This window comes from Hesperophylax consimilis, chromosome 18 (assembly GCF_061612785.1).
Source record: "Hesperophylax consimilis isolate HC1 chromosome 18, BYU_Hcon_1.0, whole genome shotgun sequence".
NCBI classification, from domain to species: domain Eukaryota; kingdom Metazoa; phylum Arthropoda; class Insecta; order Trichoptera; family Limnephilidae; genus Hesperophylax; species Hesperophylax consimilis.
In genome coordinates, this window is record NC_142853.1 from 31,907,776 (window position 1) to 31,933,059 (window position 25,284).

Consider the following 25,284-nt stretch of genomic DNA (forward strand, 5'->3'; position numbering starts at 1 on the left):
ATCTGTGTTACAGAAATATGACAGTTTTAACCAAAATAATGATTATATTATATTCTACAATGAAAAAATGTATAAACTTTTGATTCTTATCCATTTATTTTACAAAAATACACTGAATTCGCAATTTATTGGTAATTGAATCCAAATGATTAATTTATAAGCCGCACTTACCCCGAATGACACATAATTTTATGGTTGTTTTATTAATAGTGTAAAAAAATATTTCGGTCATTTTTATAGCTACGTTTGAGTGCAAAACCATCGTTTATAAACATGTTGCGAAGTCACATGTCAAAAAAACAATAAGAACGATAAAAATATTATTCTCATTTAATATCGTATTTCATCATATTTTATATCTTTCTTTCGAAATTATCTTCTGAAATCTGATATAATGTTTCAACTAACAATTTATAAGCAAAAAGAGCAAAAATGACATTTGCATTAATCAACGTGATAATAATAATAATAATAAGAATTTATTCCAGAATGTATGCAGGGGTAGTGCAATGCAATACATTCCATATTTGAAATAATATACATAATAAGTAATAAAAATAATAATAAGGTTGGTAATAACATGGCGATTCCGATAGGCACAAAAAAGCGGAATTTAAGTGAAAAAAGATAAAATATAAACACAAAAATGAGCGTGAACAGCCGTTTATGGGGGATATTTGCACATCTCCCGTCTCCAGAGGGCCATCAGAGGGGACTCCATCCAGGCAACCATGGCAGCGATGATTTTGTTACTAGATTGGCGTAGTCTGCGCCATAAGCTTCCCATGTGATGGCGGAGAAGCGCTCTGAAAGAGTGTACTCGTCCCTCCAGGAACATTTCCGTGGCGCTGCAGTATCTCGGTAGGCAGAATAGTTGGCGATATGCATTATTGTATGCAACTTTTATCTTATGCCATTGGGATGAAGTGTAATCCACCCACAGCTCTGACGTATACAGCGAAGTGCAAAATGCATTGAAAAGTATCTTTTTCACGTTTGTACTGCAGAGATAAAAACGCCTTGACAGCATACCTGATAAAAAAATCACTACTTGTTTTCGTATGTTTGCAAATAAAACCGTAACATTTTACTTTCGTTCGCATTTTTTCACAATCTCTTTTTCTCCTCTTGAAAATCAACGACCTACTAGAAATCAACGGAAAAGTTTTATCTTGCCAGAAGAAGGAAGTAAGGAATATAGATCACTCAGATTACAGGTCTTTCTACAGGAAGAGAGGAAGAAATGGAAAAATATGTATGTGTATGTCAATAATCAGTGTCGGCATCCAATATCCGTAACAATTGGTTTCCAGCGAAAAAAATCCAATTCATTTATAACGTAGTTGTATAAATTGTTTGCAGCCATACGAAGACAAGATTATACAGCATTTGATTATTGACGAAGTCAATATCAACAATAATTACTTTAAATGAAAATATGGAATAGGGAAAATCACAGAAAATTAAAAGAAAGGGTTGGAACTTTAAAAAAATATTATTTTTATCTGAATACCGCACAAGATTCCTTACAGCTTCCATACGTTTGAAGCCAGTGAGACTGTTGCATCCACAATTGGAGTATGTTGTGAGGTAGTGGGGAGAGGAAGGAGATATGGAAGAGGAACGTGAGGGAGAACCTGGCTATTCAGATCCTGTCACCAAAATCGGCTAAAGCCATTTGAAGCCACGTTTCAATTCGGAATGGTGGTCTTACACTAGCGCGATGCTGAGAGAATCTTCTACTCCGGGACGTGATGCATGTATACTGTATATTATTTTAAATAAATAAATTGTAAAATAACACAGATTAATCAAATAAAATTTGCTTGCGCACACCGGGAATTGAGCCCTCGACCCTCGGCTTGCTAGTCGAGAGCCTTAACCCTCGACCACGGAGGCCGTCTAAAGTCAACGAAAGTATTTTGAAAACTTAAGACCTTGTGATGAAACATTTAACTAAACATTATTTAATTATTGAAGACAAATTAGCCATTCATAAACATAAAATCTGAAACAAAAAATCAGAAAAAGATACGGTCACATCTAGGACTCGAACCCAGGACCCTTGTCTTACCTTGTTATTCAAAAGTTATTCCATAATTTTTTTATTTTATTTTTTGTTACCTAATGAATGATTCCTGGGGCGGCGGTACCGATACCCGCCTCCCAGATACAAGTGACCAAAGAACACGCTACAATTTAAGTTGTGCACATATTTTGCCACAAATGTGTGATTGTGATTGTTGGTTACACCAATATTTCTAAAAATCATCACTGTCAAGGGAATGGACTTTTATAAAGAGTTATAATATTAGGTTTCCGGAAATCTAATATTTCAAAAAAAGATTTTATGGAAATTATTCTAAGCCCATCGGAAGACAGCAGGTACTGCATACATTAATTCAATGGAAATTTAGCTTTTCAACTATAAACATATTTTTCCTATTATATATCTACCATTAAGCATCTATCTATACAGGGTGTATCGGCAAGTACCCGACAAACTTTAACCAGCTATTCCTCAGCACATTTGGAGTAAAAAATGTTATGGGCGCTTTGCTGTCCGGTAACATTTTTTTTCCATTAAAAACAAAAAATAAATGAAAAATCCACACTCCGTCATTGTCATTTGCCTTGTTTCTCGCGTTCAACAGCTGTTATTAGCAAGTGCGTCAAAAAGTGTCCTCGCTCTTTCGTACACACTAAATAATAATAGTTAAAAATGAGACGAATGGTTCTGTGCCGTTTCGTTGTGATTGTAAAAGCGCGCCAACGTAGGTACGTACGTACATTATTCAACGAAACTCGAACAAAATATTGCCAGACGGGTTTTCAAACTTTGACAAAGGATAAAATATTGGTGACATGTGGTGAAAATATGAATAGTAATTTTTTTATTAAAAAAAATGTTACCGGACAGCAAAGTGGCCATAACATTTTTTACTCCAAATGCGCTAAGGAATAGCTGGTTAAAAAGTTTGTCGGGTACGTGCCGATACACCCTGTATATACCCATTCTTTACGTGAATACAAGTTACACATAATCTCTAAATAGAATTAAAAAAGACGCTTTCCGCGACTATCTGTTTGTGCGCTTATTTATTCTAAACTACGCAACGTATTTTGATAAGATTTTCCCTATCATTTAGAGAATTTCTTCTTGAAGGTTTATATGTACAAAATATGCATATTAAATTTATAGAAAGTAGAGAAAAGTCGATGTTTTGTAATCGATTTGATGTATCTCATTAGGTTTAGCCAGCGTTAGCAATATAAGGGCCCGAAAATATTTTTTACGACTTGATTACAAAAAATTGACTTTTGTCTATTTTCTACAAATAAAATGTGCATGTATTATATATATAAACCTTCTGGAAGAAATTTTCTAAATGATAGTGCAAACTATAATAAAATCCGTTGCGTATTTTGGAAGAACTAAGCGCACAACAGAAAGATGCGGATGGCGACTTTGTTATATACTGTTTAAAGATAAACAACGTTATAAACATTTTCTACCTGCATTCAGGTGGATAAATGAGGATCTAAAAACGCAACGTCTGAAGCGGAATGTTCCAATTGCGCTAGCACAGAGCCTGCCTTAGTAACAGTCGACGCGCCAACAACTGAAAAGTGAAGCAGCTCGATCGTTTATTTGGTTTTCTATTGAATTTCAATACACCACTACCAATTTGTATACAGTACACCACTAATTTATTTATTTATTTTGTAAGAAACAAACAGCTTTTATATAATATACAATCAAGTAACTGAAGTCAAGCCACAGAAGTTTCTTATGTTAAAGTTACATATGAGGTGTAAAGGGAATATACAGTGTTTAATTATAAATCCCAGCATTATATTGGCTTTGTTAATGATGTCATCAGTGTTTTGGATAAAGTTTAATTTAACATCCAGTGTTACCCCAAGGTCCAAATATTTTACTTCATTGATGTGTGATGCCATAGGTCGTCTCAAGTAGTTCGCTGCGCTTGGTCACTTAGCAGAGGTGCCCGGGTTCATGAGGTGAGGTTGTTTTCTAGGTCTTGGCTACGGATACATCTGTCCACTAACTGCGTGACGGGCCGGATCAGGAGGGCCGGGAGAAACTGGTGAGGAAGACCGTTTGACCAATCAAGAAGGACTCTCTCGGGACAAACGCCTTACACCGCAGTCGGAGGTGTGGATTCATAGGCTCGTCACTCCTGGACCCTCTGACCCTCAGATTCCTACCCATCCATCATACCTTTTTCCTCCCCGAACGTCCTCTCCTTCCTTCCATTGAAAAGTCTCAGTTACTCAGCTTCCCAAACGATGACAAAGGCTCTGAGTAAAATTATTTTCCTCAGGGCCTCCTGTGTGGAGTTACTGTAAAAAATATAACTAGTAATTTAATTTTTGTTATTTGTTTTTGGGGTATTATGCCGTGTTGCGCTAACTCCTTCTTTAGCCAACGTTTCGGACAGCATTGCAGTGTCCATCATCAGGGCAGATGTCAATAAGACATCTGCCCTGATGATGGACACTGCAATGCTGTCCGAAACGTTGGCTAAAGAAGGAGTTAGCGCAACACGGCATAATACCCCAAAAACAAATAACAAAAATACTTTTGGCCGTGAAAATCTTAAATCATAGTAATTTAATTGTTTGTTTCCTTAAAAAAGTTGACTTATTTTAAGCTAAATGTTTAGCATGGGATTCTGACTGCCTGATTAGAATATCTATACCCCCTCGTCGACCCTCGGACCAACAGTTACAAGGCGAAATCGCCCAAGTTACTTCATTACAATAATTTGTTCAAAATTTTTCTTAACTTGGTACTCAAAAGTTCTTAACAACTTAAAAATGATGAAATACCCTGTGTGTGATTAAACTTGTTAAAACAAAATGTATATTTTAAAGAATTATATATTAATTCTGAAATATTTTTGGGTAATTTTATTTAAAAGCTGGTAAATTTCACTTTTTTAATAATACTTTGCGTAATTGCGAAAAAATTTAAAATTCGTAATTAATTATTAATAATTATTATGTTCAATATAGACATTATTTCAATAAACACATAACCTATTTCATTTGCCTATACCTGGACAACTAGCACGGACGATCGATGAAGACCTATGTCAATTCTATTTTAAATATTTTTGCTATCTATAGTCAGTTAGCGATATTTGCGAGCACGGTCAGAATATGATTCTGATAGTCGATAGACAAAAACCGCTGATTTTAGTGCGTTCTCCAAGGTTTCAGATAAGCTGTTAATGTACACAACTTTTTGATAGTGTCATTCGTTATGCATAATAAATGGCTTATTAGCGAATGGTTTCAACTACCTAAGCTCTTAAAACTGAAAGAAATCGTGTGCATGATCCATAGACATAATTAATACATCTAAATCAATTGATTCCGTTCCAACATGCCAGTGTATATTAAAGTTAACATTTCAAGTTGCTGTTTCAAAGTGCCAAAATTTTACCTGTTAAAGCTATTCTATGGCGAAAAATCATAATTCAGTATATACAGGGTGCGGCAGAGAGGACGGACGTTTTTGAGATGGGTAGTACTGTCCCTCTCCGTCTAAGAGAGAGGTGGGGGGGGGGTGCCGCTTGACTCGTTAGTTCCTAGCATTGTTTTACCAGTTGTCGTCATGGAGCCGTGGACGGTGGAGCACCGCGTTTTCGCCTATGATTGTTTCGTCCGAAATAATGAGTCAGTCACCGTCGTACAGCGTGAGTTTCGTCGCCACTTCAAAATTCATCGGAATAGAGCTGTTCCCTCTCGAAACACCATCCTTCGTTGGGTTGTATCACTTTGCAGGCGTGGTGAACTGATCAACAGAAGACCAAGAGGAGCTCCGCGAACAGTTCAAACTCCTGAAAATGGGGACATGGGGATACCTCAAGGCTAGAGTATACGAGAACAAACCCCGAATTCTAGACGAATTGAAGGACGCAATTCACGTGGAAGTCACCCAAGTTGAGAGAGCGATGTTGGAGAGAGTCTACGCGAACTTCCAAGAACGCCTCCAGCACTGCATCAACGATTTCGGCCACCACATGCCTGATGTGATTTTCCACACTTGACTGTCTCAAATGCTATTTCTTCGCGAACCTGATTCCATCAATAAATTTGTTTTTGAGTAAAAATGAACTATTTTATGATTTTTTTAAAACCGTCCGTCCTCTCTGCCGCACCCTGTATTTACCCCGCAGCATAAAGAAAAATTAGAACATAAATACAGTACTAGATTTACGCGCAATGACGGGTTAATAGTTCCGAAATTTAATAATAAATACGGACAGAGAACGTTTGAATACAACATACCGAAGATATTTAATTTATTACCTGACACTATAAAGCAATGTAAGTCTATGAATAAGGTTAAATATATGGTGAAAAATTGGCTATCGGAAAAAAAAAATTACTTTAATATGTATGAAAAAATTGTTGATTCTGTAGATATAAGATTTAAATTATAACTTATAAAAATGTATATGTAACTAAACTTTAAGCATCTGTTGACAAGCCAATTCAATTGGCTTAGCAGGACTTGTTTCTTGAAATGTATTAACTATTTATTCAATAAAAAAAAATCGACACTGTTAATTTATTAGTATTTTTAAATTTTACGTAGCCGTCTGACTATCGTATTTCGATGTTTGATTTATTCGGTTATCAACTTGTCAACCTTATCAACTTCGGTGTGGATATCAATAGTGCGACCGTGCAAATCGATATGAAATCATCGGTAGTTACTCCTATTGATTCTATATTGTAAAGTTAACAATTTCCCCGGGGCCTAGGTGCCGATGGGTCTTATGCAAATTGGCGACATCATTTTATTTGAAGTCATTTCAGTTAGCACTTCTAACACAATTACGAATTTATTTTTTATAAAAATTGAACAGTCATAAATTTATTAAAGAAATATAAAAGCCTTAGTTCAACTACTTTCGATATTTGTACAAATCCTTCAAACACCGAATTCTCCAATATAATTCCACCAATTCAAATCGGCAAACAAACTGATTCAGAATTTCTCTCACCTTTCCAAAGGAACACATTTTTCAACTTCACAAATCTCCGCAGAGACCAGTAAAAAAGTTATAGTCCTGCCGTTAGAAAGTTTTCGGCTTGTATTACATAACCAGTGCGGTCTGTGATATCTGCTAGATCACCATGGTAACGGCGTCCCGCGAAAGCCTCCGAGCGCAGGCGTCGGCACCGAGACGCCCCTCGCAGGAAGCGACGTCAGTTAGCTAACGGCCGCTGTCGGCGCGGGGAGGCTTTGCAACTCACTGCCGTAGGACCTTCGCGAAAAGTTCGCGTCTTTCTGAACTTACGTAAATAATTCCAAGTTTCAGTCCTTCTTATTTTCATGTCAGTTATTCAAGTTTTCTCCAGAGTTTCAAATCATTTACTGCTGCTTTCGTTTCGATCATGCTTTGAAATATAAATTAAAGATTTAAAATAAAAATCAAAATTTAAAAAACAGCAAAAAATCTAGATGTAAAGGGAATTGTAAAAAAAATCAAATTTATAAAAATAAATGTTTAATTTTTATTAAGAATTTATTAATTCGATTTTAATGTGTAAAAAATAATAATCATAATATTCATAAATAATAAGCATAGTAAAGAACAAATAAATAATCACCTTTAAACGTACCTACCTAATATTACTGTTAATAATAATTTAATAAAGTTGTAAAACGTTACCCCAAGTGTTAATAAAATTATCACTTTCACAAACTTTTTTCGCTTTTTCTAAATTTGTCTGTATTTATATATTTATTATTATTATTTTCTTCTAATCGTAAAGTTTATACAGTGTAATAGAAGATATTAATTTATTGAAATTGATTATGGTATCTGTGGAAGCAGTGTTATTATGTGACTCCGCGCTATAGGTTTTTAGTGTTAATATTGGTTGAGAATAGGAACTCACAATGACATCCACTGACAGCTTGAATAACCTGGAAGATAACAGCGAAGATCAGGTAAGACTTGTTATATAATATCATACTTTGCTATGTTTTGTTAGGTTTTCAATCAGTACAGGTGTGGTGACTGAAATAAGTAAATGTGTATTTATAAATAACTATTACATTTCTTCAATTTTAGCTGAAAATATTCAATAATAATTATTGTTTCTTTAGGCTTTAAGTACGCACAATATTTCAGCAAATCTTTAAGGTAAGAGTAAAACAAGTTTATTAAAAGTTTTTTCCGACCACAACAAATAATAATAATGATATACAATCCAGCTCTAAACACAAAAAAATAAAATTTAGAATATATAAACGAACCACAAACGTAACACAACTAACAAAAACATCACACCATGATCAGCTCTTTGTTTATTTTTAACTTAGAGGTTCAAATCACCATAGAATAATGTAAAATAATACTTGTAATCTGTACAGGATATCCTGATATTATTTAGAGTAAAAAAAGTTGGTCTCCGGTGACTTTTTGATTTTTATTTTTATTTTCTGTAATATCAAAAACGTTACAGGATACTCACTGGTTAAAGCAAATAAAGTACATCCCATAACACACCATATAGTCAAAGTAAACATTTTATTGTAACTCTTTAAAGTCATAAATAAAGAACTTAAAAAATTACGAAGTTTTTTAGTTTTCTGGTACAAAACAAAGAAAAGTCCCCAATCTGGAATACACTTTCAAAGTGATTTCGGTGTTTCTCTTATGAAGGGCCGCTATTCAAAGTTTAAACGTTTCTTTAGTAAACAGACTTGCATAACTTTCCTAAAATTCACCTTTATTTCCCCATCTCCGTTACTTCATTTTCTAATATCTCGGGTACCAGAGCTCCGAAGAAATATTCCATATAAAAAATCTCTAAGAATTTTAATCACAAACTTTATGCTCATAATCATCCATTGACATAAATACAAAGACGCGTTATGTCCATACTAATCGAATAAAAATTTGGCACGTTTCTGTTTCTAGATCGTAAATACGTTTCTGAAATCGAATAACGAAACGCACGACGAATGTATGAATGAATGAAATTAACGGAACGGAACGCATTAGAAAGAGATAGCCATTCAAATAATATGTGTACGGGTGAAACGGCTATAATATTATGAACGCTTCTCGTTTATCTTACCTCCTCGCGATACCAGTTGCGAGCTTAAATCATGTCGTGGCAAACATGTCCGCGGCAAGCATGACGTCACAGGCGAGCGACGAGCATTTTTGTATAGACGTCATGCTCAGACTGCTCACCGCGCACATGCTTGCCCGTCAGTGGGCCGTTTTTAGCCTCATTCCTGACGAACAAATAGTAGTAGTAGAATACGACGTACCATCACTAAGTTGTCTTTCACGCTCTTATGTGTTTCTGCGTTTGCTGTTTCACTTTATTTTATTCTAAATGTACATGCAAATAGAAAGAAACTAATCAGATTTGGTTTTAGCTCGAGAATGATTTGTGCACATCTCAAAAGCACCGGAAGACATTTTTTTTACAAAAAAGAGCCTAGAGCGACGTGTTTGTGGCAGCCGGTGACAGTGCTTGTCTGACGGACAGACTAATGTGCGATACTAAACGATACTAAACGCAGTAAATTACCAGTTTGTCCACTGGACCTAGTACAACCACGCGCGTTTTCTCAGTAACCTATCTTCCCTTTTTTGCATCTGCAGGAATAAATCACACACCTCACATCAAAAAATGTTTTCATTTTCAATAAAATTTGCTATAGCGATACGATTTTAGCCTGAATGGAAAAATTGCTAGAGATTTAGTTACTGAATATATTAACCCATCAGGCTAATTTGTTCGCTTTTGGGAACAGCTCATATTGTCTCATCGAAATCGTCGTCTCCCTCACTGTCATTGTTAGAAATTGTGACTGGATAAATCATCAAAATGATAATTCATCACATCTTTAAAAAGTTATATAAAGTCATGGAAAGTGATGAAACGAAAACTTTATTAACTGGGTTAGGTAGGTTAGGTTAGGTTAAAAAAATAATTTTTCATCGTTTTTAATGACTTTTTATCACTTTTTAAAAGTGTGTTCAATAGTGTCACTGTGTTTAGCACGGAACCGTTAGAAATATGATTTAAACGGTGTTAGAAACAGAAAATGCCAGGGTTCATATTCAGTTAACCACAGATGAATTAAAATATCCACTTCTATGAAAACAAAGGTTAGGACCGCAATTTGAGCAAAGTTCATTTTTATTCAAGTTATTTTTTCTAAATTATTTTGAAATGAATCGAAAAAATGAGATGATAATAATGTCAATAATACATTTGTTTAATGAAGAGTATATTTTTTCGTTATCAGTAATTTTAGGTGTTTAGAAGAAAAACGTAGTGTGAGCCATTTTCTTTTAATTTTTGCATATTTTAAATTAAAATAATCGTATTTCACCTTTCAAAAATAGTTTTTAGCTTTTGAACACGTTCAGAATTATTCCACTTAATTGGATTTTCTGAAAAAATATGCCAGAGGCCTGAGAGGTTAAAATTAGATCCAAGAACGCTATAAATAACCCAATACCCATATTAAAGTTGTTTTGAATGGCGAACCCTGAAAGATTTCTGAAAACCTGAGTGGATTTCTAAGAATCAATCCTTTTCAATTTCTAAGGTACATTATCAGAAACGTTATTAAAAAATACATTTCTGATTTCTTTTGACAAAATTTTCAAGATTTATTTCAAGTTTTTTTTTTAAATTCATAAAATATATTAACAAAAAAAATAAAGGAAAAAAATTAGCAAAAAAGGTCGCCGCCATGACAGTGTTTTACCACTGCCGTGACCAGGAGTCGAACCTGGGTTACCACGGCCACAACGTGGGGTCCTAACCACTAGACGATCACGGCTATCGGCGACCATGACGTAGTCGGCAAAATAGGATTACTTCTTATTACTAACGTGCCCGTAAAGCGTGACGTACACGCGTTGTTTTTTTTACTAAATGATATCTTTTTAAAACAGTGAGGAGAAAATATAGAGTTCAATAATTATTCTAGTTCTTTTCTTGCCTGTAAGAAAAATACCTATGATGTTTTATGCAATATCAGATTTTCTTGCAATATTATTAAAAATATTTAATTTTTTTAAATTGTTCTGAATCTATCTTCATGAGAAAAAATGCTGTAATATTAGGTACTATATTTTTCAAGCACGCGGTAATAAACTCACTCTAAAATATATAGAAAAGTGGGATAAGATTAATAGGCACACTTAGAGTAAAAAAAAAATCTCCGTAAATGGAAAATAATGCATTTTAATAGTAATTTCGTTAAAGATTTGTTCAATTGGCGGCCATTGTTATTGAGATGAAAGTTTTGAAGTTCCATTTTTTTTTCTTTTCTTAGTTTAATTTTAAAAAAGCCAAAAAAACTATTTCAATATCAAAAAACATGGCGTAAAAATATTACGTTAATTTTTTTTCTTCTTAACAAGTCAAACTTTCTTCACGCGGGGACCATAGTATTGAAAAAAATAAGAACAAGAAAATCTAAATGTACACGACGATTTAATATTCATCTTTACTGAACCATTAAAACGGAAACGGAACGAGAGAAACAGAATGCAAAATTGTAGAGTTAAAACGGGACCTAGCTACGTTCAGTCAATTATTATACAACGGTCTATAAACGTGTCTTATCAAAAAGCAACACATTTTATTCGACTCGTTATCGCCAAATATAAGATAAAATATATTTTAATGTGATCGGCTTGATATCTGTTGTGTTCTGTGAATTAGCGATGGGTCATGAGGAATGACTCATTTTATTAAGAGCTTGAGCCACGGTACGAACTTAATATTTTTGTATGGCTCAACAACGGCTCAATTGAACGGGAGCCGTAAGTTCAGAGCGTATGTGCAATGAGAATACTGTGTTCGCACGATGCGACTTGCCCGATATGCACCGTTCAGATAGAGTGATTTTAGTTGAACGAATTTTATTGAACGACAAAAATTGAACAAGATTTCGTTCAGACGTTTCAGTTTAACTCGAACCGACATGGTTGATCAAGATGGCGTCAAGTGAAGTTATCGCTGCGTGCGTCACTATAATTTCGGACCTTTTACGGAACGAACTTGAGAGTATGAAAAAGCGCAAAAAACGTCTATGTGCGCCAGAAATTGTGGGATTATAAGGATAAACCAATTGGGTGCTTCTAAAATTAAATTGAGAGAGATGGCATTAGAAGATACTGAAGGCTATAGCAATCATTTGCGAATTTCGGGAGAACAATTTGATGTTATGCTATCTAAAATTCAAGAAAAATTCCAAAGACAGGACAAAGTTGAGATACCTGGTAACGGGGGATTCGTTTTCAAGTCTGGCTTATATGTAAAGAGTTCCAAAAAATACGATATGATTGTTTATAAAATAAGTGTTCGTTGCAATAGTTGATACCCTAAAATTTGTTTTCAAGGTAAAAAAGATTTATTTTTGGAAGGATTCAGAGACGTGCTATCTAATAATAATAACTACTAAGTTACAGTAACATTTCAAAAATACTATTTTTAATTGCAGTGTTTCTTGCTTCTGATCCCAAAGTCAGGGATGGCTTTTGTATAGATCCATAAATCACAACATCATATATCACCCGACCACTTAATACCTTTTTTCATTGAAGTAGATGCCATGATGGTAGGTACGTATAAATAAACCACTCACTAGGAATGTCTAACTTCTACTTTCGATTACTGAAGCATATCTTCACACGTTTCGATTTGCCGGGAAAATCGATCGATGACTCATACTTGAACAACAAAAGTAAACGGGCTTTCAACTTTCCTCGCTCAACTAAAAACTTGATCAACTCTGTTGAAAAGGTGTTCACACTTGTCGATTAGCTTTCAAGTGTTATTCAACACAGAGTTGATCAACTAAAATCGCCCTGTCTGAACTGGGTAATAGGCACGGCTCCCCCGCTACGGTTCCCAGCTCCCAGCATATGAATGATCATACGACTCTTAAGATGCTAGGTACATACGTCCAAGTCCAGAAGTCGGACTGTAAGAGGTCTCTGAGTAGTTAATAACAATGATTATTATAGTTGGATAATTTTAATGGCTTGTTTTTCTAAAATATCTCCTGATAAAAAGGGTAATCGTTCAATTAAGCCGTGGTGTTAACCGAGAGTCGTAAGAATACGGCTCATCCAAAAGAGCTAGCTCAATTGTGCGGGTCTCTCACGAACGACTCATCGCTATTTTGAATGCTCCAAAATGTTTTACTAAATGTACGTAGTATTTTATGACTCTCATTGTCCGTTCAAATGTCAACTGTTCAGTATTCATGGCTTATCAAAACACACAAAGTTCAAATCGAAGAGCGTTTTCTTACCATTTTCACATTTTTTCAAACTAATGCTATTTGGGTATTTTTAAACCAGAAAAGATTTTGGTGTGTAAACAGACACAAAAATTCAAAGAAAACTAATTGCGCTTGTAAAAATATTATTAATCTGACAAAATTAAGTCGGTACAAATTTATTTATTACTAGCTGAACCCCTCCACGCGTTGCCGTGGCCCAGTCTTTCTGTGCAGATAGAGAAACAATAGCGCGTGTTACTATTACGTCCAACAAATGGCATTGTTTTATTTTTAAAAGCATGTTATTCCAATAGATGGCGCTGTTTTTCAAAAAAGCAGGATCTTACCTGTCATAGGTGACATCTATTTTGAAGAACTTTCGGAAATGTAAGATTTTGAACAAACGAACATTAACGTTTTTATTTTTATAGATAGATAAATTATTTATTTATTTATTAGATACTAAAAAAACAATTACAGAATAACGAAGCTTTGACTGTAAAGCTGGAAAGGTTTCCCGTTTTAGGATAGTCAAATTGATAGATTTAGTTCGTCTTTAGTAGGTAATGTAATACAAATACATAACAGTAAATTCATAATATTGGAGAAATTACTTTCATGTTTACAATATAACAGATAAGTTCTGTAAGCATCTTCATTTTTTTTTCATTGTTTCTATGATATGTAATAATATATGTGCAAGAATTATTATTTAAACTGATTTAAGACGTGTTTATTACACATATTAAAAGAGTTTGTGAAGCGTGGTAGGAGTTTAGGAATAGGGAAACGGTTAATAAGCACATTTAATAGAATAAAACCACGGTGCAAATGAGAAGTCAGTATTTTAGTTTCAGAAAATGGAAAATATTGCATTTCGATAACAATTTATAAAAAAAAGATAATTTGATGTCTTTTCTTGATACGATAATTTTAAATTATTTTTTATTCGTGTTTTAATTAAACCCAAACCAACAACCTAAAAACCTATTTAAGGGTTGTAGGTTTATGTTTAATAAGACGAAAAAACTAGCCTTAAAACTTGGACATCAACAACAGAATGTATAATTTTAATAAAATAACTATTTAAATGCATTAGTTTCCATTAATTTGCAAAAACTGAAATACTTACTTCTCATTATTATCTAACTAATACAAAGAATTTTTATTAAGCGTGTCAGTATTTTTTGTATATTTACCGTCACTTTTTGTGAGACGGAGCAGCGCCTTACCTTAGTGAAAGAATCCTGAAAATCTTCATAAAAAAATATACGATTAGCTGCAACGAAATCTTGAAAGTTGGATTTTTAAAACTTCCAACTGAAAAGACACGAGCCGCCCATGGGTATTGGTATAAATACCTACTTCGATTTATAGATTGTTGACATAATAATCGTTAATCATCATGATAATAATAATAAATACATAAATATCTTTAAAAATTTTGGTACTGCTGTAAATTACAATTCATTTCCAATTCCAATAAAAAAATCTTATCTGTTTTGGTAGGTATTCGTAGGTATTTTAATGTGTTATTAGTTATTAGATATTTTCGTGTATTGCAACATTATTATAATGCACCAAAGTGAAAAATACTAAAGGGTTTTCCAATAAATGGTGTTATTTTGATATTCAATCGTAAAAGATCAATGGTTTCGTTGCTTGTGTGGCACGTAGCGCCGTCTTGTTTAAAAGTAAACGTTGTTCAGATCAATACCATCCAATTCCGGCCATAAAAAAAAATCATCTCTCGATAGCGCAATCCATTCACCGTAACTGTTGCTCCAGCCTCGTTCTCGAAAAAGTAAGGTCCAATGACTCCGCCGGACCATAAACTGCACCAAACAGTCACACGTTGAGTTTTCCGAGTCCCAGATGCGACAATTTTGCTTGTTAACGAAGCCACCGAGGTGGAAATGGGCCTCATCACTCAAGATGATTTGCATTTGATTCACTCAAGTGAATTTTAATAATTTCAATGCGTTGTTGAAGCGTGTATCGTTCCATTTTTATTAATGGCGTAGTTTCTACTTGTCAAATATAAAAAAAATGACAGCTTCAAAAGTAACATCTACCGAAATACTCAAAATAACACCTTTTATTTGAAAACCCTGTATTTCTTATACTGTGTAGTAATTATATTTCTGTTTTATACAATGAAAAATTGTTCGTAAAAGTCTAATAATGCAATAATAAATAAATATTTATATTAATAATATGGAGAAAAATGAGTTAAAGATAATATTGGTTAAAAAATTAACTTATTTTGTTTACCTTGATGATGCTTAAGCAAAGAGAACCCGGTCGTTATATAAATTAATTTAAAACTCGTGGTTTTACACAAAGTAAGTTTTTTATTCTTCTTAAATGATTAATAGTGGGCACGGGCAGACGTTGTCCTGCCACAGATCGCCTTCTATATAGGGAAGTTAAAATTTGTGGTGGTTTGTATTTTTGTATGAGAAATTTGAGAATAAAAATTTTGTTGAATTTTTAATATTTCGACAATAGCGCCACCTATCGGGTCCAAAACTATCCTATATTTCAAGCTGGAACCATTCTGCTGGAACATTCACAAAATTCACCGTTTTGGAGATTAGCATGTGTGAACACTGTGACACGTTATTTTTATATATTAAGATGACAACCGCAAAGTGATTGCTTTCTATACAATGATAATATTGTAACATCTGAATTTGAAATATGAGATCGAGGAAAATGACGTAAAATAATTAGATCCTAATGGTTGAGATGGTTGGGGCATTGTGCCGGTAAGACATAGATCGTGGTTTCGTTTCCCAGTTGAGACCGTTACCTTTTATGTTTCTGATTCTTATTCTGTTTCATGTTTTTTTTAGATTTATTAACCCCTTCAGTAATCATTTAAAAATTAAAAATGGAAAAAAAAACACCTTTTTTTATCAATGAATTTTATTTACTCAAAACATATATCCTCATATTTTTTTTTATATTAACTCCACACAGGAGGCCCTGAAGAAAATAATTTCCCTCAGGGCCTATGTCATCTTTGGGGATGCTGTGTGGAGGGTCTTTTTGTGGAGAGGAAGGAGTGAACATGGGTCTTGAAGAGTCCCATGTTGTAGGAGGGAGGAAACACAGAGGCCGGCAGTTCGTTCCACAGCCGAGCTGTTGAACTCAAGAACGAATCGTAGAAGCGACCCGTTCTCATGTGACAAATGTCAACCGTGTACAAATGTTGGGCGCGCGTTTGGCGTGTATCCCGACTACGCACCGGTGCGGAAGGGATCAACGACGCTAGTTCCTCAGAGCATCTTCCATTGTAATACCGATAGAATAAGGTAATACATATGAAAGCCATATACGGGTACAAAACCGGACTGAATATTGATGTTGTGGTGCATAGTGTGAAAAAATAATTAAAATTTTGCGAATGAATTGCGAATTCTGGCTCATAATGGCCGCCCGAGTATACTCGGGCGTGGTTCTTAAGAGGTTAATGTTATTACGGAAAAAAACTCACAAGCCTTATACATTTCTTCAAAAATCTATGAAATGTTGTAAATTAAAAGGATGAAAAAAGTCTACTGTGCAATATGTCACTCTCGAATCTCGATGAGGATTTGCTACATATACATATAACATAAATACAATTCAAAATGAAGACCAGAGACCATATTGAAAGCTGTGGTGGCTCGTGACTTTTGGGTCTACAATCGTGCTAATATTACAAAAAAATGGCATTATTGATGTTGTTGTAGCTGAAAACGTTTTTCGTAAATTTGATTTTTTTTTATGAAGATTTTCAGTAAATATCAGTTTGTTCTTCCGCCGCATGTATTTCATGAAAATCTTCATAGGAAAAATCAAATTTACGAAAAAAAAATCGTTTTCAGCTACAACAACATCAATAGTGCCAATTTTTGTATAATAGCACACTTGTACACCCAAAAGTCACGAGCCGCCACTGAATTTAAAAGTACCCATAAGAACGCTTTCGACTGAAATCTTCAATAGTTTTGACATACCAAATGCACAACATACAACAAATATGCCATAAATATACTACTAAAACTACTCACAACATTAATCCTTAACTGGACATCTCATATGACATGAAAAACATCCCAAGTTAAGAAACTACATTTTTGCAACAAAACTCCACAACATCCTTCCCACAGATATAAAACGGATAGAAAATAAAAATCTGGCTGAAAGAGGACAACGAATAAACTCTAAAATAAACGACATAGAAGACAAATAAAATAGAATTAAAATGACTTCTCAGTACAGAATACCCCAGTGAGGAGGACTAAGATATACTATTACTTATATTCAGCAAAATATTTTGTATGTACGATATTTTATACATTCTTTAAAATATGAATAAAATTATAGAAGAAATCTTCTTTTCCAATAAAATAAATAATTACAAAATACATTGACTTGCACACAGAGGAAGGGTTTAATTTATGATTCAGATTTAGAAAAATCTCGTGTATTGTATTATTTTTTGTGCTTTATCAATTAGATTAAAAATAACATATTTTTTAGTAGTAAAACACTTTTAAAAATCCACAGAATATCTCTTATAGAATAATCTCGTTCCGCTTGATAAGAGCGAGCCTAAACCAATACATGTAGAAAGAAAGGGTCTTAGATTAATTTAATAAACAAACGAATGATTAATACATAATAATAAAATTACTTAATAAAGTAAGGAAACTTATTTATTACACAGTATATTCACAAGAACTAAACAATATAACACATTTAAGGCGATGCAATACGTCGTGTAATATTTTAAATTGAGCCGCTATCAATAACAACCCTTACGTAGATAGCGATAAGGTTTAAATTCCCGCTTAACATCATCCGCCTGTTTTGATTTATGCAAGAAAAAAACATGGCCAAAAAGTGCCTTTTATTTTATTTTGTGGATGTTCAGGCATAAATATTTTTTTTTTCGATCATTTTATAAATAACTTAATTTTCCATATTATACAATAAAATCATAAACGAAAATGGGTTCGTAAGTCGGAGATTTTGAACTTTAAAGCAGTTTTCATAGGCCTTACACATTATTTTTTTCTGGGCTTATAAAAAGACTTATCTAAAAAATACTCGATAATTTCAAAGGCCAAAATGTATTCTACTCGCAGTATTTAATTAAAGCATCTGAAACATTTCTAGGCGACCAAATTTTCAAACCAAAAACACATGATTTTGCATTACTACGTATGGCATCGCCTTAATGAAGCTAATAACATTCACGTCATTATTAAACAATTAAGAAAACATTACAATTTAATATGGTGAAAACAGATTTCAAAGTACCCCACATAATAGAAAATCTATTGTCACAATTATCTTCTCAGTAAATTGGTTTAACCGAAAGTAAATCATTTTAGATATCATAAAAAATATATTTTGGTGGGGGGTTAATAGAATCATATAAATAAGTTCTCCGAAAGTGGCCTAACCACAGTTTGAAAATGGCTTTGAAAATGAAAACAGCTCAAGCAGAACTCAATTATAACATTATTAAATTATATTTACAATAAATTAAAAATAAATAGGATTCTAAGAATTAAACACAAAAACAACCTTGGTATTTATGTGTTGGGAGGAGTGGAGACACGTTTCTCAAGATTCTGAACACTAACCATAAAACTTAAATTAAAGTTATGCTTAGTAAACCATTTCAACAGCCCACATAAACCCTGTTTATTGGTAACCAATTAGCAGATAGCTAAAATTATTCAGCGGAAAAAATAGAGGATAATATAATTCATGATTAAACTACTTCATAAACGTAAAATATTGAGAATATAACAGCAGACTCGTTTAAAATCGTAGGACAGTTATAGAGGCGATATTTTACTAATATCCACTATTCATCATCTGTTATAGTCTAAATTCTCATCAAATCACTTCCAATTTTGAAGCAGGCAAATGAAAAAATAAAATTTTTTGATTGAAGTGCTAGTACATATTGAATTATTTAAACCGACGAAAATGACCGAAGCGACGTAGCTCAGTGGTCCAGAGCACCTGACCGGACATCAGAAGGTGCGGGTTTAATTCCCGTCGGCGGCATTTATTTTTACTCGGAAGATCTTTTCAATTTGTACAGATATTCTAGGCGACTAATTATTGCTTATAATAATTTGTTAAAAAAAATCTGTTTATAATACTACTTACGATAATACTACTACTGCTTATAATAATACTACTTTCTCTTGTAGGTAGGTACTATATTGAATTTTCCAACAACAATTTTGAAAAATATTAAATTCAAATACAGCTGGGATGCAGTTTATTTCTTATTATTCTCTTTTATTTCTTCAAAAACATCAGAAATGTCCTCAGTAAAAAAAGTCTTAATAAAGATCTACACGACTTTTTGCCAAACGCTTTTAGATTACATGATTATAGGATGGAAGATATTATTAAATGATAAATCCTAAAATCACTCATTAAAACCCAAAAATCCAAAGTGAAAAATATTCTGAAATTCCCTGTAAGAACTGTCCCTGACGAAATTTTCGATAAACTTAATAACATGTCACTTAGACAACTCTATTCTAAATCAATACCCTTTACATTTGGGAATACAAAACAAAAGAGCTAACGACTAACACATAAACTAGAAACACTAGATCTCAAGGTCAAAAACATATCCACAAAGCAACTACAACATACCACATTTGGGCAAAAAAGCTTCCCATTCTATGGATTTAAACTCTACAGCAATATACCACTCCAAATCAAAACTCACAACAATATTTTAACAATTAAATATCAAATAAAAAGCTGGATACATACAAAACCGGTTCAGAAATAGTTAAATATTTTAAAAAGAAAGACAAACATTCCCGGGTTACGAATAACCTAACTGTTCTCCAGGAAGAAAATGCCAGCCTAAGACAGGAAATGGAATCAATCAGAGACGCTCAAGATGAAATGGAGCAGCGCAGCAGAGTGTGTAACCTAGACATTCACGGCATTCCCGAGGCAAAAGGTGAAAATCTTTTAACATTACTGGAGAGAATGGGGTCCATTATTAACGTCCCGCTTCCAAGTAGCGCTGTGGTGGCGGTGCACCGCGTCGCTCGCGGTCACTCGTCGCCTTCCAACCGTCCACGCAACATCCCGGAGACGCTTTGTCGTCCAGCTTACGACAAAGCGTCTCCGTGATGACGTCATCGCTGCGGTAAGGACTCGCCGCGGCCTCACAACAGACCTACTAGGACTTGGCGCTCCCACCACTAACTTTTATGTTAATGAGCACCTGACAATAAAAAATAAAATACTTTTTGGAAAAACACGTGCCGCTGGAAAAGAAAATGGCTATAAATACATATGGGTGCGGAATGGCAGTATCCTGGCAAAAAGGAATGATCTCTCTCGAGTGGTCACCATTCGTCGTGAGGGAGACCTTAACAGAATTAGGACTCATGATCAACAGAATATGTGACTTCTACAACACACTCGTTGCTGCTGCTATCGATGCCAACTCTCTCTCACTATCCTGTACCCTTGTTCACTCGTTTTTCATAGAAATTTACTTAATATTTTTGTTTACAGCGCAATACCTCCACTATTATATAGCACTTGTCTCTTGTCTCTTTCATATTAATTCACATTTTACAATTTTAACATATTTTACAATGAGTAATCTTTGTTTCATAAATAATTTTGATGTTTCATACGTCCTACTCAATGTACCGCTCTCGCGAATGTGGAATAAGTCGAAGGGCACACTACTAATAAAATGACCTCATCATCTTTATCTGTTTATTACCAGAACTGCGATGGTATTAAGACCAAAACTCAGGAGCTACTTATTAAAATTTCATCGAATAACTATGATGTTATAGTTCTAGTTGAAACGTGGCTAGTAGCAAGTGTTAATACGGCCGAATTCATAGATTCACGGTACACGGTGTTCCGACGAGATAGGGACCGTATACTTACTGGTAAGATGGACGGAGGCGGTGTGCTAGTAGCAGTGCGCAAAGAGCTCTCAGCTTCCCGTCTCGATGACTGGGAAAAAATCAGATTGAAAAAATCTTCGTATCTATTCCGGTAAGGTCTCTCAATCTCATCATATGTGCTGTATACATACCTCCTGTCTTGCCAACAACGTTATAAGGTATTTTCTCCAAAAACCTGGAATCCGTTTTTTCATCAGAACCAAATAATATGTTTTGTGTTCTAGGAGATCTGAATCTACCTACTCTAACATGGTCATTTTCTGAAGGCTACAATCATGGTCTTGCCTCCTCGAACACGGCTACATCGCATACTTTGCTTCAAACAATGGCATTGATGAGCTTACTCCAATATAATAGTATACCAAACCACAACGATAAATTCTTAGATCTTATATTTTATAGTTGCGAAACAAAAGTTACACATAGCGACGACCCTCTCCTTTCAGAGGATAGACACCATCCAGCCCTGAAATTCGAAATATCCTCCGCGATTCAATCAAAAATTAAAAACAACAAAGAGCGTAGGCGAAATTTCAGGAAAGCTGATTACACGCAAATTAATAATGACAATGACTGTATTGATTGGAAGTCTGAAATCGCAAATTTATCAGCAGAAGAAGCAGTAGACCAATTCTATGTAATAATAAACAATGTAATTGATAAGTTTATTCCATTACTGGCACGACGAAATGAAAAATTTCCCATATGGTTTACCCCCGAAATTATTAGGCTATCACGAAAAAGGACAAAGTCTGGCTCAAATGGAAGACATACAAAGGTCTTTCTGACTATCGTGAATTTTCCTTCTTACGTGCAACATACAAGAAGTTGTCTAGTGAATCTCGAAAGATATTTTTCGACAACGTCGAAAGTTCATTGCAAAACAATATCAAAAGTTTTTGGTCATACATATCCTCATTAAAGTCGTCCGACGGATATCCTGCTGCTATGTCCTTTGACGGACGTGAATCTAATAATGCCCAGGAAATCTGTAATATGTTCTCTGAATTCTTCAAGTCAACATTTGAACCCTCCTCCATCAATGACACAATAGACATTGATCAACTTGAATCAGTTCACGAGTCAGGACTTGCGCATATTCACACGATTAAACTAACGAAACAAGAAGTGAAATCAAGTTTAAAGTCGCTAGACATAAACAAAGGTGCGAGTCACGATGGAATTCCGGCGTTTTTCCTTAGATCTGCTGCGTCGTCACTGTGTGTGCCGCTTACCATAATATTCAATAAATGTCTGAGTGATGGGGTTTTCCCTGGCAGGTGGAAGATGGCCTACATCATACCGGTCCACAAGGGTGATTCGCGTCAACGAGTGGAAAACTACAGGCCAATATCTATTTTCTCGGCAATCCCTAAACTGTTGGAAAGACTTGTCCATAATAATATATATCCCCAGCTTGCTGCCAAAATTACAGAACAAAAACACGGGTTTGTCAAAGGCAAATCTACCGTGAGTAATTTACTTATTTACTCTAATTTTTTGTTTACTAGCATGGATCGAGGCCATCGGGTAGATGCAATTTACTGCGATTTCAAAAAGGCTTTTGACAAGGTTGATCACCTTATTCTTATTCAAAAAATTATGTATAACGGAATTAGGGGAAACTTATTACGTTGGTTCATCTCATATTTACCAAAAAGACAGCAAGCTGTATCGTTACAAGGACATACTTCCGTATGGGAACCAGTTACTTCTGGCGTACCACAGGGATCAATTCTAGGACCGCTTTTATTTATAATTTTTATTAATACAGTTTCTGAATGTTTCATGCATTGTTTATTTCTCTTGTATGCCGATGACATAAAAATATTTGCTATTGTTAGGAATTTAAATGATTGTCTGCTCATCCAACGAGACTTAGTAAGGTTCGAAGCGTTTTGCAATGAAAACAAAATTTACCTAAGTTACAATAAATGTAAACAAATTAGCTTCACTAAAAATCATAACGCTATTATACACAATTATTATATAGGCAACTATTCACTAGATCGTGTATACTGTATAAGGGATCTTGGCGTACTTTTTGATTCCAAACTTCATTTCGATGCGCACATTAAAAACATTGTGAATAAAGCTTACTGCATGCTAGGCTTTGTTATCAGAAACAGCCGCGCATTTCGAAAGCCTGAAACCTACCTTTTGCTTTACTATACGCTGGTCCGTTCTCAACTTGAATACTGCACCTCCATATGGACTCCACTTTACGATATCTATAAAGAAAATATTGAAAGTATCCAGAAGAAATTTCTGCGTTACCTCAACCACAGAATGAGCGCACCTAAACGGGGATACACAAATATGCTCTCGAAATATAACGTCTCCACTCTTACTAACCGGCGAACTTACCTTGACCTAATGACCTTGTACAAGATCTGTAACAACTTTATCGACTGTCCTGGCCTACTCAATCTAATAAACTTTAAAATACCACTCAGAACGACGAGGTTTAACGACTTATTCCATATTAGCCGGACGCGCACAAATGCTGGCGTCAGAGATCCAATCAGAAGAATGTGCGAATTGTATAATAAAAACCAAAACCTGAAGGATTCCGACATATTCTTTGATACATATAGTACTTTTGGTAGGAAATTGAAGTCTGTTTTACTATAAAAAAAGAAGAAAATGTGTACTTGCTTCATTCACTATACTCTTTAAGTACTTTTTTATGATTTATCTCTAAACTTGTATAAAAAATATTTGTACACTTTTATTTGATACTGAGCATTATCTATATAAAAAATAATTTTACCTTATTTACATGTAAAAAATATTTAAAATTGTTATCTACCAGTCAATCAGAGAGAAATAGTTAGGATGCAGGCAAATTCTCAAGTTATTGTTTTAAAAAATTATCTTTTAATTACTGTCTGTATCTGTGTTTTCTCCTTAAATAAATAAAAAAAATAAAAAAAACCTGACAGTATTTGAAAATCTCCTAGTACCACCACAGTAAGCGGAAAATGTTGCTTGTGTTGTGATGGAGAACTTAGCCAGCCGAGGATTAAAAACACTACGTCTGGGTGCGACCCAAACGCGATGTCAACTCGGCCACCGACCGGTCAATGAAGATAAAATACTAGCACCAAATGCAGACTGAAAATGAAACCACGAAAAAACACGATGTAATATATTTATAATTATTTCAGAAAAAAACACTATTTAATATACAGGGTGACCGGAGATAAAGTGTACTAACTTCGGGAGGTGATTCTATATTATGGTAGAAGTAAAAAAGATAAATAACTTTTTTTCATTTTTGTTCAATTTCCCATTTATCCATAGGAGAATATTTATTTTCCCTTACAAACAATTCATATTTTTTACCTAAAAACTACCTTAAAATATTAGAATTTCGAAAAAGTTATTTATCCTCATTATTTCTAAAATCACGTAGAATCCCGTCCCAAAGTTAGTCATACTACAATATTTTAATAATATGTAAATGAAATCCTCAGCACGAGTAATCCCAGTGAGGATTTGATTATCTCTATTTGCTACAAAAAAAGAAGATAGTAAAAGACTTATTAATATTATTATTATTATAGCTGAGTCTTGCGTTGTAATCACATACGAAATTGTATCTACGTTTCACAAGAAACTGTACAAAATACAAGACATTACAAAACGATGATTGGGAACAAAACGTAAGAACGATAACATTTGATATTTTTTGCGTCACGTTTTGCGGAAAATCACCAAAATGGCGCATAATCTTATTTGAATAAGGGCAAACCCCAAACCTAACATAACTGAAATTGACCTTCAGAAATTTCTAATAAATTCAATGGCGCTCCCATTCAACCTATTTCAATACCTGTAATATATGGACCTAGGTGGGTTTGACCATAATCAATCACCGTATTCATCGCTTTGAATCGTCTTTGTTCCTGTTGTGAAAAGATCCCCCACCGACGAAAAGCCATTACTGATAATGAGATTTGTAATTATTTATCAATTACG

The 25,284-nt window shown here is 34.2% G+C and overlaps 1 protein-coding gene and 1 non-coding gene across 2 annotated transcripts in view; one reads left to right on the plus strand and one right to left on the minus strand.

The window, feature by feature from the left end:
- Positions 1-7,879: 7,879 nt before the first annotated feature.
- The window catches only part of LOC149415671 (transmembrane protein 151A-like), a 263,160-nt gene continuing 245,755 nt past the window's right edge, over positions 7,880-25,284 (plus strand). The window contains exon 1 of the mRNA XM_089642410.1: positions 7,880-7,996. Within this exon, the coding sequence (XP_089498536.1) occupies positions 7,946-7,996 (51 nt within the window). The 5' untranslated portion in view covers positions 7,880-7,945. The remainder of the gene's footprint in view (positions 7,997-25,284) is intronic.
- On the minus strand, positions 10,793-10,864 carry TRNAH-GUG (transfer RNA histidin (anticodon GUG)). The gene has a single exon. It is a non-coding gene; the product is annotated as a tRNA-His (tRNA).